At 34.5% G+C, this 20,931-nt stretch overlaps 1 protein-coding gene across 6 annotated transcripts in view; it reads right to left on the bottom strand.

The window, feature by feature from the left end:
* The window catches only part of LRBA (LPS responsive beige-like anchor protein), a 622,710-nt gene that overhangs the window by 429,700 nt on the left and 172,079 nt on the right, over positions 1-20,931 (bottom strand). For all 6 annotated transcript variants that reach the window (XM_036239773.1, XM_036239776.1, XM_036239775.1 and 3 more), the window contains one exon: positions 15,763-15,824. In XM_036239773.1, the coding sequence (XP_036095666.1) occupies positions 15,763-15,824 (62 nt within the window). Of the gene's footprint in view, positions 1-15,762; positions 15,825-20,931 lie in introns of those variants that run through there.

The raw sequence follows: 20,931 nt of genomic DNA, 5'->3' as shown, positions 1-20,931 counted from the left end.
CCCCCACCCCCCCACCACCACTCTGTATGAAAATGGAAAAATATCCTCAGGTGAGGATTTGAAAAAAAAAAAAGTAATGTAGTAAAAATAAAAAGTTATGAAATATACAAGAGTCCCTTAAAATAACTGTAACAGTAACATCAATCTCACAATCTCACTTGTATTGAGGTATACCTTACTGACCTTCCCAAAACAGCTGTCACTCTAGCTAGCCCAGGAAATGTTGAAACCACACCTTTGGGAGCCTATGAAAAATATGAATGTTACCCATTAACCTTGTCTACATTTTTAAAAATGCCAAAAATTACTAATCTATTAGATCTCTTCTAGCTCTAATATTCTACGTTCAAAATGAAAATGGACTAGACTGGGCGGGCATATAACTGCAAAAAGAATAGAAAATAATGGTGAACTAATGTTGAAAGACCAAGATCTGAACAATCAAATTAATTTCATAAAAAGAAAACAAGCAATATTGAAAATCCTCAATAAAGACAGAGGATTTTGTGTGCTGTAAAAACACTTAGCATCAGAATCCAATAACTTTAATTTATAACCTACTTTGCTCTATGGACTGTTCTACATACATTTACATATATTATCCAATACAATATTTATTAGATCCATTTCACTCAATAAGAAAGTGAAACTCAAGCAACTGTAGTAATTTGCCCATGGTTTCAGAGTTAATAAGTGATAGAGGGGAAACATTTCTTAGGATTCAAAAATCTATCATCATCACAGCATTTTCCTAGCCTCGGCCACATCTTAAGACCCTGTCCAGGCATCTTTTTTCGTTACTCATGGAGACAAGAGAGTCCATCTCCAGCACCTGAAGAATTTACTGCTAGAAAAAAATATATATAACTTTTAGGATTTTGATTCTTACTTAATTCAGGCAAAATCAAAGTTTGAATCTTTGATTTTGTTAACACTACACACATGCTTCTGGAAGTTCATATAATAAAATGGCAGCTTGACTTAAAAGAGCTGCCTAAGAAAATGCACAACAGATTGACTATATGTGCAATTACTAATACATAATAATTGTCCCTTCCTGAATTATGCTAGTATATATTAACTGTACATAGCAGGGTATAAATTACTAAATAACTATTTGAAATCAGAGTCAACTGAGGCAAACAGGGTAAGTACTTTCAACAGAAAATTTTAAATCTGGATCCTAAGAACCCTGATCATTCTAAAATCCATTAAATTATATAATACTTATGTAAAATATATGGATGGGAATATAGCTGAGCCTTCACAAAATTATCAGAGCTTGGTATTAAACAAAAACAATCTCAAGCTTTACACTTTCAACCTAGCCTTTCTATAATACTATTGAACTTAAGTATATTAATTTGAAGTAACAGAGAGAAAAGAAAGGACCACATAAAACCATGCAGTAGTAGCTAAGAAACAGAGACACAGACCTGCAAAACCAAAGGAAAATGTTAAATTCAGAATATTCCCATTCATGTATTCTTCCTTTTTGCTAACTCTCTTTCTAATCCCAAATTTTAAAGACCAGTTGTAAAACGGTAGGGTGCTAAATTAAACCACATTTTATTTTCAGATGTCTCCATACTCATAGGCTGACTTCCTGTCAGGAAGAGTTCCATTTCACTGAATACCCCAATCAGCAGGGAACTTGCAGAATTAAGTGCCAGTTGATATTACTTTGTTTTGCATTTACCACCCCTGAGAATAATGTTCAAAGATCTAGTTATATAGCCAGCATGGTATCATCCTTCTGACTAGACTGCCAAGCCCCAGGGTGTATGGCCAGTTCCACAAAATTTCCCTTAAAAGGCTGTGTTTTCCAAATCCTAGTGAGCTAGTGAATCAACAGGATGCCTGTACTTCAGAATAAATCCTGCATCTAAAGTTAAATTATGCTTCCCTTTAGTTGTAACAAAGCACTTTAAATTAATATTGAAGGTCCACTTTCAGATTCAAATAAAAAACAATTGATGTTCACTAACCCATCAACTTAAATATTTTATTTTTTGAAAGTACTTTAATCTATTTTTAAAATGTTTTTGTTGATTAAAAGACAAATAATCTATCTTGTAAAAGCAAGTTATGTTATATATTTTGAATAAAATAAAACCATAAATATTTTACAATATTATCATAGTTATTAAACTGATTTCAGATACTTTAAAAATTCTAGTGCATTTAAGATTTTCATGATCAGTTCATATACCTTGATCTTGAATTACCCTCTCCAACTTCCATAAACTTCCTGTCATGCTTCTAACTCCTTATTATAAGGTCAACTGTTTCTATTGTGCACAAAATTAAGATAATTATGAACATTTCAATATGAAACACCTACATTCACAGCCTTTCTCTATTTTAAGGATAAAGCATTCTTAGCAGCTCTGAGGCAAAACTAGGGGATTGTACTAGAAGCCTATTTTATATTCTGATATTAATCACTACCCTATTGATTCACATCCATTCATAATCAAAAGGTCATAAGCACCGACAATAACAAAGCTCAGACACAATCAACTTATATTCACTAACTCTGTAAGTACATTCTGAAAGTGAGGTATAAAAACACCAACAAGAAAAGGAGGGATAACATTATGAAAAAGTTGAAATATTAAATTATATTGATCCTAATGGGATCAGACCACATATAAACTGGTCTTAAAGAAGTCAATTGGCCCTGGCTGGTTTGAATCAATGGTTAGAGCGTTGACCTGCAGTCCAGAGAAACCCGAATTTGGTTCCCGCTAAGGGCAGGTACCTCGGTTGCAGTTTGTCCTCGGCCCTGGTTGGGTCGTGTGGGTGGCAGCCGTTCAATGTGTCTCTTTCACGTCCATGTTTCTCTTTCTCTCTCTCTCTTCCTTTCTCTCCCTCCCACTCTATCTGAACAAAAAATGGAAAAATGTCCTCAAGTGAAGATAAACAAACAAACAAAAAGAAAGAAGTCAATTGGCCCTGGCCGGTTTGGCTCAGCAGTTAGAGCGTCGGCCCGCAGTCCAGAGAGACCCAGGTTCGGTTCCCACTAAGGGCACATACCTAGTTTGCAGTTTGTCCCTGGCCCCGGTTTGGGTCATGTGGGTGGCAGCCACTGGATGTGTCTCTCTCACATCAGTGTTTCTCTCTCACTCTTCCTCCATCTTGCTCTGTCTGAAGATAAATGCAAAAATGTCCTCGAGTGAGGATTAAAAAAAAAAAAAAGAAGAAGTCAATTGCCCCTAAAGTCCTAGTTACACTGAAAAAGCTAAGGCTGGTTACAAAGAAAATAAAATGATTTATTTACAAGACATCTAATTATAAGTTTCAGCATTTAATGTACTTTGCAGATTGATCGCCATTTAAGCTCCTTTTAGCACACAAAGAAAACAATGGGATTTTCACGCAATCATTATAGAATATATTATCAACTGATGTCAAAATATTTGAATTTAATCTTAAACTTAGGGTTAGATCTGCATAAATAGTGTAAAAAATACACACACACAGAGGCATGCCAGGTTAAACTTAAGTTGCTCTACAAAGAATACTAACTCTTACTATAATCAGTTCTAAAGCTCTATCCCTTTAAGAACAACATATAAATTGGAAGTTATGTCCAAATTAACCGACAAAGCAGAGAGAACAAGGGACTGAGATCATTTCTTCTGAATGAAGCTAAAATAATCATTGTTTTATGAAGAAAATGCTAGCTATTATTTTGCATATCTATTGATTTTCTTTCATCAGTGTGATTGGAGAAGCAGAGAAAAACAGAAGCAGAATACTATAAAAGAAGCATTTCCTGCATTATTCACTGTCTTACTTCTGAGGAGGCAATAGCAGCTCTTCCCAAATTATATTTTACAAAAATTACCCACACATACTATGGTCATAAAAAGGATTCTGTGATAAAATATACTAATTTTATTCCCAGTACAGATTCAACATTGCACATTATTATATACATATGTATATACACATACATATTTACTAAAGACCTTGAGGGGTTGGTTTTCCAAGGAAAAAAACTAATTAAATTTAAACCAACATTTTCCAAACTTATTTACCACTGTATGCTTTTCCCACACAACATTCACTATCATCACCTAACACACACTGGAATTTACTGTACTGGGAAAGCTGGATAGTGAGAACTGATCAAACTAGCACATGGCTACCACTAATCCAACCAAGGAAAATTATAGGCAGTACCAGAAAGAGTACAGAAATGGCTTTAAGAACTTTACTCTACTGATCCTGATGAGATTATAAAAATATAGGTGATGTCAGGTCGTGTGGCTCAGTTGGTTAGAGCTTCATCCTGTGTATAAAAGGGCTGCTGGTTCAATTCTCCATCAGAGCACATACCTGGGTTGCGAGTTCAATCCACTGGCAGAAGGCAACTGATCAATGTTTCTCTCTAACATAGATTTCTGTCTGTCTGTCTCTTTCTTCCTCTCTCACTCTCTCTCTCTCACCCCCCCCCCACCCAACCCCTTCTTCTAAGCATGTCCTCCAGTGAGGATTAAACCAAAAATGTAGGTGAAACCTGGAAAATAATTCTGATTTAAACTCAAAGGAGTATGAAATGATATATTAATAAAAGAGAAAAAAATAGCATTAGAATAAATAGGGACTGATAGTTTTTTTGTATTCCAGTATACTGCCTGCCCCTCTGTTTCACTTGTGTTTCTCTTAAAGTCCTTATAGAATTCTATGTTGTATTACAAGTACTTGTCTCTCTCACTAGATTCTAGTTCCTTAAAAGGAGCTCCTCTTAAAACCATTCGACACATGCCTACTAAATAAAATAATAAATACCACAATCAAGCATAGAGAAGAGAACTCAGGCAGATAAATTCACAAAGCTCTGTAATGAGATAGCATTTGCACTGAGCTTGACAGCAAAAAGAAAAAATTTTAAAACAACAGTTAAGGGTCTCATCATATTGCTGTTTAACAAATCCATACTACAGGATTTCCTGATAGGTGAAAAAATGCATAAGGAAGTTAAGACGACTTACTTATATTTCCAATAAACAACTTATATTCAATTTCCTATTTTGTGATTGGCAAAAAATAACCCTTTGTTTTATTAATTCAATTATTTTGTTTTTAAAACCTCAGCATTTTCTTAATACTGGATAGTGAGTTTTATTAAAAAGGTTTAAGTGTACCCTAATTATAGCACACTGAGTACTTAAGCAACACAATTAAAAGAAGTAAATCTCCATTTATATTAAGTTCTCCAATAAGTAAAAACTCATCCACAATAACCAAAATAAAATCAGTGGCAACTTGAGGTGACAGAGGAAGAGATTGATTTGATTGCAAAGAGGCACAGGAAACTTTCTGGATCAAAATGGTTGTTACATAGTGATGTAATGTATTTGATAAAATTCATCAAACTGTACACCTAAAATGTGCGCATATATATTGTATATAAATTATGCTGCACTAAAGGTGTCTTTTAAAAAGAGGTATATCTCATTAAGTCAGAGAAAAATTAACAACTATGATCTTATTAATAAATGAACACAACTACAGTATTTAGTAATGACAAAACTAATGACTTAATAAAATGGAATACTTAATACACATTTAATTATACAGAGTATGGTGGTATTTCATAACAAAAAAGACCAAAGGCTGTACAGCCCAAAATTGGGTGATTTATAACACGTTACCATTGATTTAATATTTATACAGTTATATGAACAACCTAACTTTACATCTTAAAGAACTAAAAAAGAAAAGAAAAAAAAAGAAACACAAGAAGAAGAGAAATGATAAAAATTAGAGCGGAACGAAATGAAACAGAGAACAAAAAGACCATTCAAAAATTAATACAACAAAGAGCTGGTTCTTTGAACAGGTTAATAAAATTGACAAACCCCTGGCTAGATTCACTAAGGAAAAAATAGTAGACTCATATAAACAAAATCAGAAATGAAAGAAAAGTTACTACAGACATCACATATATACAAAGCATCATACCACAACACTATGTAGATGATTGCCACCAAATTCAAAAACCTAGAAGAAATGGATAAGTTCCTAGAAAGATATAATCTTTCTAGACTGAATCATGAAGAACTGAAAAATCTAAACAGACTGATAAACATGAGGAAATTGAAATAACCATCAAAAACCTCCCAAAAAATAAAAGTCCAGGACCAGATGGCATCATGAGTAAATTCTATCAAACATTCAAAGAAGGTTTGATGCCCATCCTTCTCAAACTCTTCCAAAAAATTGAAGAAGAGCCGATACTGCCTAACACAATTTTATGAGGACAACATAATCCTGATACCAAAATCAGGCAAGAATGATACAAATAAAGAAATCTACAGACCAGTATCTCAGATGAATATAGATGCAAAAGTCCTAAACAAAATACTAGCAAATCGAATACAACAATACATTAAAATACATCATGATCAAGTGAGGTTCATTCCAGGGGCACAAGGATGGTTCGACATACGCAAATTGATTAATGTAATGCATATTAACAAAAGATAAAAATCATATGACCTTATCAATAGATACAGGAACAGCATTTGATAAGATACAACACCCATTTATGATTAAAACACTCAATAAAGTGGGTATAGAAGGAAAATACCTCAACATAATATAGGCCGTATATGACAAAACCTTAGCTAACATCATACTTAATGTTGAAAAACTGAAAGCTTTTACTCTAAGAAAAGGAACAAGACAAAGATGTCCACTCTTCCCACTCATAGTACTGGAAGGCCTAGTAAGAGAAATCGGGTACGAGAAAGAAATATAAGGCATCCAAGAAAGATAAAGTGTCACTTTTTGTACATGACATGATTCTATATATAGAAAACCCTAAAAACTCTACCAAAACACTGTTAGAAAAAATAAATAAATGCAGAAAAATTGCAGGATACAAAACTATGTACTTAAAAATCCAGTGGTTTCCTATATACTAACAATGAAATTTCAGGGAAGAAAAATGAAAAAACAATTCCTTTTGCAATTGAACCCAAAAGAATAAAATACCTAGGAATGAACGTAACAAAGAATGTGAAGGACCTACATACTGAAAAGTATAAAGCATTATTAAGAGACTGAAAAAAGATACAATGAAATGGAAAGATATTCCGTGTTCTTGAATTGGAAGAATCAACGTAGTTAAAATGGCCATATTATCCAAAGCAATAAAGAGATTTAATGCAATCCCCATCAATATCCCAAAGTCATTTTTTAAAGAAACAGAACAAGGACTTCCGGTCAAGATGGCGGGGAGGGAAACGCAGTATCGCGTCCTCCCACAACCACATCGAAGTTACAACTAAACTACAGAACAACTATCATTCAAAACCGCCTGAAATCAAGCTGAATGGAAGTCCTACAATTATGAAATTAAAGCAGCAGCCACATCCAGACTGGTAGGAGGGGCGCAGGCCTGACGGGCTGGTCCCACACCCATGTGTGGCAGATAAAAATCAGAAGGACACCTCTGGTGGGAAGGTCCTTCCTGAGGACTGAGGGGTTCCCGTTCCACACCAGGTGCCCCACTCAGGGTTCTAGTGCCAGGAAGAGAAGTCCCCATAACTTCTGGCTGGAAAAATCAGCAGGAACTGAGGCTCAGGGAAGCTGAAGCGGCTGGAGCCCCAGGCAGCTCCTTAAAGGGCCCGCACATGGACTTATGGGATTCACTCCCTCTAAGCTTGGAGGGGAGGCAGCTCAAGGGGCACCAGAGACATACAGGGAAGAACTGAGCTGTTTGGCACTGGAGCAAGGGCAGGAGAGGGGGCTTTCTCCGGGACAAACGTGCTGTCAAAGGCCTTTGTTCCTTTGGTGAGCCCTTCCCTGGGGTGCAGACAGCTGCCATATCTGGGACTCCAGCAACCTGGTTCACACTGGTAGCCCCGCCCTGGTGACTCCCTGAGGCCCAGCCCCACCCAACTTTCAGGTCCACCCAAGCTGTTGCCACTTGCTTAACCATAGGATTGGCCTGTCTTGGATACTGCTTCAGGTTTTTCCTAAATTCTTTCAGACAAGCAGCATCTGGTGTCAGCAAGGCGCATACCGCTCATTAAGTAATACACAGTAACAAACACAGGGAGGCAGCCAAAATGAGGAGACAAAGAAACAGGTCCCAAATGAAAGAACAGAACAAAACCCCAAGAAAAGAACTAAGCGAAATGGAGATAAGCAACCTAACAGATACTGAGTTCAAAATACTGCTTATAAGGATGCTCAATGAACTTAGTGACAACCTCAGTGAACTTAGTGAGGGCCTCAAAAGCATAAAAAAGGACCAGTCAGAAATGATGGATGCACACTCAGAAATGAAGGAGGCATTAACTGAAATAAAGAATAATTTACACAGATTCAATAATAGAGTATGTAAATCCAAGGAGCAAACCATCGATTTGGAATATAAGGAAGCAAAAAACACCCAATCAGAACAGCAAAAAGAAAAAAAGAATCTAAAACAATGAGGATAGTGTAAGGAGCCTCTGGGACAACTTCAAACGTGCCAACATTCGCATCTTGGGGGTACCAATAGGAAAAGAGCGAGAACAAGAAATTGAAAATCTGTTTGAAACAATAATGGAAGAAAACTTCCCTAACTTGGTGAAGGAAACAGACATACAAGTCTAGGAAGCACAGAGAGTCCCAAATAAGATGAACCCCAAGAGGCCCACACCAAGACACATCATCATCAAAATGCAAAAGGTTCAAGACAAAGAGAGAATCTTAAAAGCAGCAAGAGAAAGGCAGCTAGTTACCTACAAGGGAGTTCCCATTAGGCTGTCAGCTGATTTCTCAAAAGAAACTTTGCAGGCCAGAAGGGAGTGGCAAGAAACATTGAGTGATGAAAAGCAAGAACCTACAACCAAGATTCCTCTATCCTGCAAAGCTGTCATTTAGAATCGATGGCCATATAAAGACTTTCCCAGACAAGAAAAAATTAAAGGAGTTCATCATCACCACCAAACCATTATTATATGAAATGATGAAGGGTCTTTTTGAAGAAAAAGATAAAATATATGAACAAACAAAATGGCAATGAATACATATCTATCGACAATGGAATATACATACAAAATGAACAGGTAGAACAGAAACATTCTCATAGATACAGAGAGCATTTTGTTGGTTGCCAGAGGGGAGGGGGGATGGGGGAATGGGTGAAAAAGGTGAAGGGATTAAGAAGTACAAATTCATTGCTAGACTGACAAATCTCAAAGGGAAAGGGGTTGGGGGGTAGGAAGAAATAAACCAAAGAACTTATGTGCATAACCAATGGACACAGACAATAGTGTGGGAAAAGGCGGGAGGGGGGCAGAAGTGGGGAGGAGGGGATCAATGGGGGAAAAATGAGGAACATCTGTAATACATTCTACATTCAACAATAAAGATTAAAAAAAAAAAAAAGTAAAAAGAAACAGAGCAAAATTAAATAATCAGATTTATATGAAACCACAAAAGACCCTGAACAGCCAATCCTGAGGAAAAAAAGAACAAAGCCAGAGGTATCACACTACTCGACTTCAAATTATACTACAGAGCTTCAATAATCAAAACAGCATGGTATTGGCAGAAAAACAGGCATACAGACCAGGGGAACAGAATTGAGAGCCCAGCAAAGAAAACCACATTTATATGGACAAATAATTTTTGAAAAAAGCACACAACAGAGAAAAGAAAGCCTCTTCAATGAATGGTGTTGGAAAATTGGAAACCATATGCAAATAAATGAAACTAGATTACAGTTTGTCACCATGTACAAAAATTAATTTAAAATGGATCACAGACCTAAATATAAGATCAGAAACAATAAATTACATAGAAGAAAACATAGGTATTAAACCTACAAGCCATGGTCTTAAAGAACATTTTATGAATTTGACCCCAAAGACAATAGAAGGAAAGGCAAAAATAATTTAATAGGACTATATCAAACCAAAAAGCTTCTGCATGGCAAAAGAAACCAGCAACAAAACAAAAAGGCATCCAACCAAATGGGAGATGATATTTGCAAACAACATCTACAAATAAAGGTTAATAACCAAAATGTGTAAAGAACTTATATCGCTCAGCACCAAACAAACAATCCAACTTAAAAATGGACAGAGGACCTCTCTGAAGAGGACACAAATGGCCAGCAGATATTTGAAAAGATGTTCAAGTTCACTAATGCAAATCAAAGCTACAATGAGATACCACCTCACACCTGTTAGAATGGATATTATCAACAAAACAGGTAATAAGAAGTGTTGTCGAGGTTGTGGGGAAAAAAGGAACCCTTATACACTACCGGGGGGAATGTAAACTCATACAGCCACTATGGAAAACAGTATGGCACTTCCTCAAAAAATTAAGAAAAGAGGTACCATATGAGCCAGCAATCCCTCTTCTAGGTATCTACCCCCAAAAACTAGAAAACACTTATTCACAAAAATATATATACCACTATGTTCACTACAGCAGTATTCACAATGGCCAAGACATTGAGACAACCAAAGTGTCCTTTGACAGAACACTGGATAAAGATGTGGTACATATATACTGTGGATACATTATGGAATACTACAATATGGAATACTACTCAGCCATAAGGAAAGATAAAATACTGCCATTTGTAACAACATGGACAGACCTTATGTTAAGCAAAATAAGTCAGTCAGAAAAAGCTAAGAACCATATGATTTCACTCATATGTGGGATATAAAATTGAAACTCATAGACACAGACAACAATATAGTGGTTACCAGAGGGAAGGGGCTGAGTGGAAGTAGTAAAGGATAAAGGGGGTCAAATATACACTGACAAGAGAGTATCTGACTTTGGGAGGTAAGCACATAATGCAACATACAGATCATGTATCATAGAAACATATACTTAAAACTTATATAGTCTTATTAACCGATGTTACCTCAATACTTCAATACAAAATAATATTTATACAATTATATACATATTTGGTTGAGTAGTAATTATGCTGGATGTAGGAGATACAATAGAAAATAAAACACAGTGCTTGCCCTGGCCGGTTTGGCTCAGCAGTTAGAGCGTTGGCCTGCGGTCCAGAGAGACCTGGGTTCGGTTCCCGTTAAGGGCATGTACCTCGGTTGCAGTTTGTCCCCGGCCCTGGTTGGTCGTGCGGGTGGCAGCCACTCGATGTGTCCCTTTCACGTCGATGTTTCTCTCTCTCTCTCTCTTCCTCTCTCTCCCTCCTGCTCTATCTGAACAAAAAAATGGAAAAATGTCCTCGAGTGAGGATAAAAAAAAACACAGTGCTTGTCTTCAAGAAACTTACAGTATAATGGGAGAGAATTAAAAATCATAGGCAATTTAAATAAAAAATTAAATTAATATGGGTCAGTGAATGCTTTGGGTGAATACCTCATTTCGACTTAGAGCTAAAGGGAAAAGAGGAGAGAAAAAAAGAACCTTTTGAGAAGAGATTGCAGTTTAGCTGGGAGTTGAATGATTAATTTAGTCCGTATTCACTGGGCATCTATCATGTCCCAGGGACAGTTGTTGGGTACTAGGTATATTTTAATAGGCCACACAGAAATAGCTATTATCTTAATAGGGCCTAGAGTACAGGGAGAAAGACTGATATAAAAAATAATAAACTAGCCCATGTATACTTAAAATTTGTAGTATATTCTATGATAAGCATTAAAATGAAGGCAAGCAAAAATATATTACCAATAGATATGATAATCTGAAAAGAGATTAAGCTGAGGTCTTAACGATGAGAAGAAGCCAACAATTAGAGCCACCGATTTGAAGGAGGGAGATGTTAAGGACAGAAAAAGCATATACCAAGACATAAAAATATGATGGGACATTTGGGTAACTTTACACAGTGCAGCATAGATATAAGAACATAGTAAGAAATGAGGTCTACACAGTATGAAGGGCCTAATAACGAAGGACACCTTTGTGCCACAGTACAGAGCTTGTTTGCTTCCCACCCCCACCTGGGTTTGTTTAAATTATCTACTGTACTCAAAATACTCATCACAACTATAAAGAGGAAAAGGTCATGAAATTAAAAGTCAAGAGCAATAACATTAATGTCACATATTTAGAAGGGAAAATTCAAAAAGGAGAAGAAAACCAGAATTAGAGAAATTATAGGAGCATGAAAAGAGGAACATTTTCTATAAATATTTTAAAAACTCAATTCAAAAAACCTGTAACACAAAACTGACACAAAGGAATCCTAAGAATAGTGATATCTGGTTCTTATTATGAATATTACCATCTTAAAATTCATAATTCAGAGGTATAGAAACCCTTGAATCAAAATGACCAAGCCTTATAACATTACCTTTATGTGAAGAAAATATTTCCCAAAACAACAATCTACATATTTTGATGAAAAAATGTTTAAAGAAAAATCAGACTAACACAATTTTAAATTAACTTTTGTTGCTGATTAATTACTAAGACAGGATGCCAGGCCAGACTACATGGTATTTCTAGATTTTCTATATACTCCATGCATTTCTGATAAATGGGAAAAGAATAGATGACCTGGCAGAAGGCTCAGACAATAATATGTGATTTACAGGACATGAATGCAGCTACCCTAAGATTTATCTGACAGCCCTCTCCGATAGTGGACTGTTGAGTATCCGATGGAATGATTTCTAGTCTAGAAAGTCTACTACTGAGTAGCCATACACATTATTTATTTATTAGATGTTTTGGGTTGAAACCATTTTTAAATGATGCACTTCACAATGCACAGTCATAAATTCAGCTCTAAACCCAAGAAGGGAGGTAGTGTTATTGGAATGCATGTCAGACTGAATTAGGATGAGCAACGCAACGCTTTTATAAAGTGGCCTTGAATGCAATGTCAATTCTTTCAAAAATGATATTAATGTCAAATGACCATGATACAAACACTTTACACAATACTAGGGTAACATTACTTAAATTATTTAACATTTTCTTTAAATTCACAAAGATTTTGATGAAGTTTATACACATACACAACAAATACCAGGCACAAACAAGTTACATGCTTATGAAAAACTAAATCTGAACTATAACTGAGAACTTGTTCAATTTTTTTCTGTGCATCAGAGAGGGTACAGTTTCCTAAAGAACGTATAGAGTCTTGTTTTAAAGAAGATATAAATCACGTATTGGAACTTTAGTTCTTAAATTATTTCTTATGGAATTCAATATCTGAATAAACCTAATTTAATGAACCTTAAATATGTGTGTGTGTGTGTGTGTATATCTTTACTCAAAAATATAATGCTGAGTATTTTAATAAAGCTTTTCAAATCTAAATAATACATTTTGCTTAAATAATGTTAAAACATAAATGAAATAAAATATGAAATGGTTTTCAACCAACCCATTGATGAATGAGTGGATTCTGAAAAATATAATCCTTATATGAAGCTTTAAGAAAATATACAGTGATTTGTTTGGTCTCAATGACAGTAAACCAAATATGATCACTTCCTCATTTCTTAAATTTAGACTCTACATTCTCTTTTGTAATAAAATGTGGGTAATTTTTAGCACCCTGTTAAAAAGAATGTAAAAAAATAAGTTTTGAATGAATTCAAGAAAAATAATCAGAAGATGGCTGATTGTCATGAAATTAACACCAACTAATTTGTAAAGTTTTAAATCAAATTTGCAGATGTTAAGTTCATAAGCATATCCCATTACTTATATGATTAAAAATGAGTTTTTGACCTGATCTTTCGATCTTTGGCACTCAATCCTCTCCATCTCTTTAAAAATTAATTAAAATTTTAGCAAGATGCTAGCTTTTCACTTCCCACCTTATCCCAGGCTAAAAAAAAATTATCAATCAAACTCAAGGCATCCCCACCCAGTATCTGCAAAATGTCGACTTCAAATTCAATTTCATATCTCTTAAGCTTTCATGTGGAAAAAGATAGTTCTCTTCTTAACAAAATAAATCACTTTTGTGATTGCCAATCTGACCTCTTTGAATTAGGAAAATTCAAAGTGAAAAATGTAATTATCACCCTGGAACAATCTGTATACATCTGGAGCTAATTCTGGCTTCATTTTTCACATCATTTTTCACACTGTGCTACATCTTATAGAAACACCATGGAACTTTTGAAGAACTCATAAAAAATGTGAAGGACTTCAAATAACCAATAATGTATTTTATTCAAACAAAAACCTTGAGACTATCTGACTTTTGCAACTTGCTCTACTAAGTGAGCCTCATATTCCATCTGATTGGATTAATATTCAACATCACTGTGACACACATGACAAATAGGTGTATTAAAACATGTCATTCTTTATCTTTTCAGCTTCTGCATTCAACTATGTAATATACTATATCTGAAATAGCTTTCCTGGGCCAACGACATACTAAATTCTTCTACAATGAAAGTGAAACTTCATGTTCAATACTCACCTATGAAACAATTACATCACTATAAACAATACACTCAAAGTACTGTGAAGAAACATCCAAAACCGTAAGCAAATGCTTCTTAAAAGTAAGGGTAATTTCATGTCAGTATAAGAATGGCACATAGTAATTTCCATCCAAGAAATAATCATGCTATTGTTTCAATTCAGATTACTCAATGGAAAATTTTATCCAAGCCACTTTTAAAGAAATGGAGTTTTCTTCAAAAAATGATTAAATTATAAAAACATGAATGTCACTAAATCTAAGACTAATAAGCCCACTAGAAACATAACTACTCCTCACAAGTTCATTATAAAACTCCATTAAGTGTAATCTCTAGAAGTAATTGTTCTTATTGCGTTTTATTGACAATGCATAGTATTGATTTTTCACACCTTCTATGATTCTTTAATTTGTATTCATGAAATGTCCATCAGCACAGTCTAAATAAATTTGGCAATACAGACACTAAAATGAATAAATCGATGCAAAAAAACATTCATTTTGCATTATCCTTATTCGTCAGGCAAGTAAACCATGAGAGTTGTAAATGAAGGTCAAAGGTTTTGAAATGGGTCAGAACCCTTGACCTCTAGACCGATATCCTTCCTATTAAAAAAGGCTATTTTAAAGGTTTAAGTAGGGGAATTTACTACCAGCAAGATATCATTTTTAAAAGACTACAAAGAAAACTCTCAATAAAAACATTCATCTATTTAATTGCAAAACAGAAAATAAAACATCACAGGATACATGATTTTTACGATTTAAGTTTCTGAAAAATCATTAAAGTTTACCACATGAGGTATAAGGTTTCTGAACACTGAAAGTAATTTCGCTTTAAGAATTTATTCACTACATCTTATGACGGCTGCCATATTTTGTTGCTGTTTTCCCAAATCTTCTCTGCATGTCAAAAATAATTAGCAATGACAAGAATTCAAAATTATTTATCACTCATTTTATAACCTCTGCACACAAGAGAAGTAAACCCATTATTCCCAGGAGAGTCAAGAGTAGCACTCCACTAGGTATAGAAATAAATCTGTTTCTATAACCTTAATACATACAGCAAAAAATGTAGCCATCTCAAGATCACGTGATCTGAATATTTTTAATGTGACCCTAAAAATCTTTGTTTTATTTCATCTATCCAATTTATCTCAGCTCTAGTTTCAAAATTATCAACTAGCATCAAAGACAGGAGTAATCCTTTTGCAATACAAATAACATAATTTTAAAACTACAAACTTAAACCTCTATTATAGCAACAATTTCTAATAGAACAATTATAACTTCCTTGCAAAATAATTCATGTGAGGATTCACATTTAATTCAACATTGTCACTCACCTGTGAACACAGTAGCATAACCAACTCCACAACTGAACTACTAGACTTCATGCAAACCAGACCTATTTTAAAGAGAATTAAAAAAAAAAAATTACAAAGTAAAACAAATATGTGGTATTTATTTGTTATACAGCTTTGCCCAAATTGGGTTTTAAAATAAAATTTAACATTATCTTGCTAAGAATCAAAAGCATACACATACGATGGTGAGTAAATTAGGTATTCCATAATTACCTTAAACTTGGCATCAAACCTACCACAAATTTTTATAAACTATTTCATTTAAGCTTTCAAACTACTAGAACATTTATTACAATTTCGTATATAATGGCATTTCACAATGCTCGTAGAAATGTGCACAACATATGCCATGTTGATCAGCATCATCTACATTTTGCTTTGGAGAGAGTTGTTGTTATACATGCAGACAAGGGAAATGGCTCCCTGACCTTTGCTTTCTCCACCACACTCTCTCCCTTCAACCCTCTAGCTATCAATCAAGTTTCCATTTTGTTTCATGGCAGCAGACATCCCAAACACTCTTATTAGTACCTTGACCTGTGACCTCACACTAAACCTTAACAGAAGTGCAAGCCGTTGTCTGCTATGTATTCTTGATTTCTTATAAATAAATTCATTTACATTTTCTCTTTTTTGTTACATTTGGGTTCACCAAAAATATCTCAGGAAGGGACTGCTATACAATTATCTAAAGAATTCCTTAGTTTGATTACCAATAAAATCTAAAGTAATTCATTCAAAGAACACTTTATAGCAGTATCTTTAAAAAGCTATGCCAATAAGTAAAAACTTGAAATTACTAAATTACATTACTAATAATCAGAAACATTTTAATTTTTATTTTATATTTTTCTACGCAAACACAAGTTCAGGTTCCAGGGTGTAACAACTAAATTCCTGGTGGCTCTTATACACTTTACAGAATTACCTTCTATCTTTTTCCATATTCAAGCTCTTCCAGGCCCCCTATCTCATCTGATTACCTTTCCTTAATTTCCTTGCTCTAGTTTCCTTCTTCTCCCCTTTCAGTCATGATGCCACATACCTAGAGATGGTACATGTTGGCATTCTTAGCCTTACAAATAGCATTCAAGTTAAACAGGCTGTTCACCTCTTTACATTTTAGACAAGTTAGAACCATTTTTTTCTAAATGGCTCAATTGTTTCATTAAGCAAGCAGGTCACTACATAAATTGTGGTTTCACGGAACTAAGATGAGCATACCACCTCTGACTAATGCCAAAGCTGGAAGAAAGGGCACAGCAACACTCCACCTTTCATTGCTGGTACAGTCCTCTGTTGGTCTAAAACCTTGTCACTTTTCATAAAATGTAACCCACCTACAGGAAGTTCCAATACTTCAACCTCAAAAGCTACTACTTCTAGCAAGTAAATTCAGATCTTTCTACAACTAGGTCATTATTACTTATTGCTCTATTCTAGTGTTACCAGAATTCCTGCCAACTTTCCTTTAATGGCAAAGTACTTGGGCCCTGATCTGGTTCAGCCTTTTCATACTCACAGAATGAACACTTATGATAAAAAGTGTCTTGGCCATCCAAAGTTAGAAAAATGTATAGGTGATCTTTTGTCCCCTTTACAAAATATCACAGAATAGTTCAATACTTACATAATTTAAAATAATTATACATTTTGATCTTATTTCTCAATAATAAAGGTTAAGAAACCAGAAGAAGATTGATGCTACATAGATGGATGTGAAGATTAAGTAACAAGTATATGCACTGCTCAGTGAGTTGACAGTAAAATGTCAAAATAACATTTCATAGTTTGATCAAACAGTTCACGGGTTTTCTGGAGTGGGGTTTTGCACATTTGTAAAGGATGGAGAGTGGGGCCAGGATGGTTACATATGTTAAGTTTTAAATAAGAAAAGAACTTCACAAGACAAGAGATACCTTGCATTGGACCTCTGTTATTAAGCTCCCTGCCCAGACGGCACTGACACGGCAGACACAAATATGTAACCTTGGGAGTATATAAATGGGATAATCCCAATAAAAGACTGTGTATGAGATAGCACAACTTAACCACAGCTCTTTTTTGCCTAAATTTTTGCCTTAGGGTGACACTGGTTGCATATATGAAAAAGCAATAAATGAATTATAAACCAGTAAATCTGTCTTCAAATTTATAGACTCTAAGAAGTATCCAAAAGACTATAAAACAACATTTGCAGTCAAGTTGTAAGTTGTTGAAGAAGTATCCATTTTCCTTTTATACACACACATACACACATCCTATTATTGTCCCGATTAGTAGAAAGAGAACAAGTTACTCTAGGCTTATTCTCTGAATAGGCCTATAATCTGAACTCCCGAAAAGGCTCTCAAAATAATAGTTGGGTTCTGTTTGGTATTTTTGGTCAGTTTTTCAAAAATATGGAATTTTAGTCTCTTCAAAAAAGACAAACCCAAGTTGCTAAATCCAGAGTTTTATCATTCTTCTGGAGTTTTATGACAGAAGAGCACTATAATTTCTTCACCACAGACTATTTATCCCACCTTTATTACCATTGTTTTTCCTTATTATTAAACTCAGAAATATTAAATGACTTACTAGATATTAAGCTAGAAACATCTGAACCCAGTGACCTATCTAAACACTCAAGTATTCTATGAAAAACATTAATCATCTGGAATAAAACAAACCTTTTTTAAAAAAATACATTTACGTCACCTTAAATCATTTACAAAAAGGAATTGTGATAAACATTATTAGAAGTCTTAATAAGAATTTAAGCACAATAAACTCAAACTCTTATTCCATACTTTCCTCATTTTGAAGGTATTTGTATATATCCTGAATAAGTAATGCCTTTTGGATGTACCTATCATCCCTTGTGAATCTGTAAACACAATACCCATCTTGGAAATACTAATTCCAAATTCCAAACAAACTTCTAATAGGTTCTAGCTTATCGTTAACACTGATCCTCCTACTTGAACTTACATAATCACATGCATTACTATGGAAAAGTTGGATCATTCAAAATTTTGTAGAAGGGATGGGAGATGAACCATCTTCTTTGCTTTAGAACGACAAAGTATTTTTTTCTTAGATTTACAAACACCATTTAGAATGACACATCCACTCATTTTTTTCATTTCTACCTGAACTTTTCCTCCGAGTCATCGTCATGTGGGCATCTACCTGCCTTTAGCTTTTATTCTCTTAGAAACTGTACCAAGATAACTGGCCCAAAATGATCACACACACACACACAAAAAATGGAAGAACACTGTCATGTGTAGTTTTAGTAAAATGAAATGTTTCAGGTTCTTGTCACTAAACATCATATAAATTTGGTAGAATAAATTCCTTCCTGTTGAATGACATGCTGAGACAACCAATTTCCTTTTTGTTTACAGATATAAACTATGCACTAATGAATTTGTGAGTTTGGTAAAATTTATGAGTGCTGCACTTTCTCTTTAAATTCATCCTCAGATAGTCTAATAATTGTAAAATGTTGACTTCTGTCAGGTTTTTTTACCTTACCATTATAAGCAGAATATAAAAATTCTGAATTCTTAACTATATTCTATGACAGTGAAAAATAAGACCACAAAGATGGTATTCACAGACTTCTTTTACAGCAATATTTCTCAGCCTCTTTTTCATTATCACTCTTCACTGAGGAACCACTTCAGAACATTTTTTCTTAATTGTGCCCCATAAAATTTTAATACAGACGACATACTGTATAGACATACTGTGGCCCACAGTAAGGTCACAAACCATTGTATTATCTAATATATTTTTGCCCTCTGCAAACACCAGTTTTTGCTCACATTGAGAAAAACATTTTCTATCTTCTTAAAATATGATGCAATACTTTGAGTAATCCCATTAAGAAAACAGGGTGACCCAAGAACGATGATTCCTTTTCCTTTGCTTCCCTACTACAACCTGATTCTAGGGGCAATTTCACTATTCTTGTTTTCTTATTATTTTAGTCCTTAGTATAGTTAGGAGCAATTGATAAATAATGATGAATTAGAAAAATGTTTTAAGATACAGGAAAACTAATTACGCTGGCCTCATAAAACAAGTTTGGAAGTCTTCTTTCTTCTTGAATTTTTTGAAATAATTTGAGGAGAATGGGTCTTAGTTCTTCTTTGAACATTAAGTAAAACTCCCCCGTGAAGGCGTCCAGGCCTGGGGTTTTGTTTCCTGGGAGAGTCTTGATTACATCTTCAATTTCCTTAGTTGTTACTGGTCTGTTCAAGTTTTTTCTCTTTTTGGACCAGTTTTGGGAGACTGTGTTTCTAGAAATTTGTCCATTTCACATAGATTGTCAAATTTGTTGACGTATAATTGTTCATAGTACTTGTTAACGCTCCTTTGTATTTCCTTCGTGTCAGTTGTTACTTCTCCTCTTTCATTTCTGATTTTGTGTATTTGGGTTCTCTCTCTGTTTCTTGGTGAGTCCAGCTAAGGGTCCATCAATCTTGTTCAACTTTTCAAAAAACTAGCTCTTTGTTTCATTGACACTTTGTTTTTTTTTTTTTTTTTTGGTCTCTATATCATTTATTTCTGCTCTGATCTTTACTATTTCCTTCCTTCTACTTGCTCTAGGATTTTCTTTCTGTTTGCTTCCTAGTTCTTTAAGTTATGAGGTTAGATAGTCTATTAGAAATTTTTCTTCCTTCTTGCAGTAGGCCTGTAGTGCTATGAACTTCCCTCTGATAACTGCTTTCGCTGCATCCCATAGATTTTGTGTTGTTGTGTGTTCATTTTCATTGGTTTCCAGGAAGTTTTTAATTTCTTCCTTGATCTCTCTGGTAACCCATTCATTATTTAATAATATGCTATATAGCCTCCATGCGTTCAAACATCTTTGCATGTTCTTGTTGCAACTGATTTCTAGTTTCATGCCAATGTGATCTGACAAGATGCTTTATATGATTTCAATCTTCTTGAACTTGTAGAGACTTAGTTTCTGTCCTAACAAATGGTCTATCTTTGAGAATGTCCCATGTGCACTCAAGAAGAATGTGAATTTTGTAGTTTTGGGGTGTAATTCTCTGTAGATATCTATTAAATCCATTTGGTCTAGTGCTTCATTTAGAGTGTCTGTTTCCTTGTTAATTTTTTGTCTAGAGAATCTATGTCAGCAGGGTG

Source organism: Molossus molossus, unplaced genomic scaffold (assembly GCF_014108415.1).
Source record: "Molossus molossus isolate mMolMol1 unplaced genomic scaffold, mMolMol1.p scaffold_m16_p_4, whole genome shotgun sequence".
NCBI lineage: Eukaryota > Metazoa > Chordata > Mammalia > Chiroptera > Molossidae > Molossus > Molossus molossus.
The sequence above is the reverse complement of the archived record's forward strand: the minus strand, read 5'-3'. Positions and strand labels throughout refer to the sequence as shown.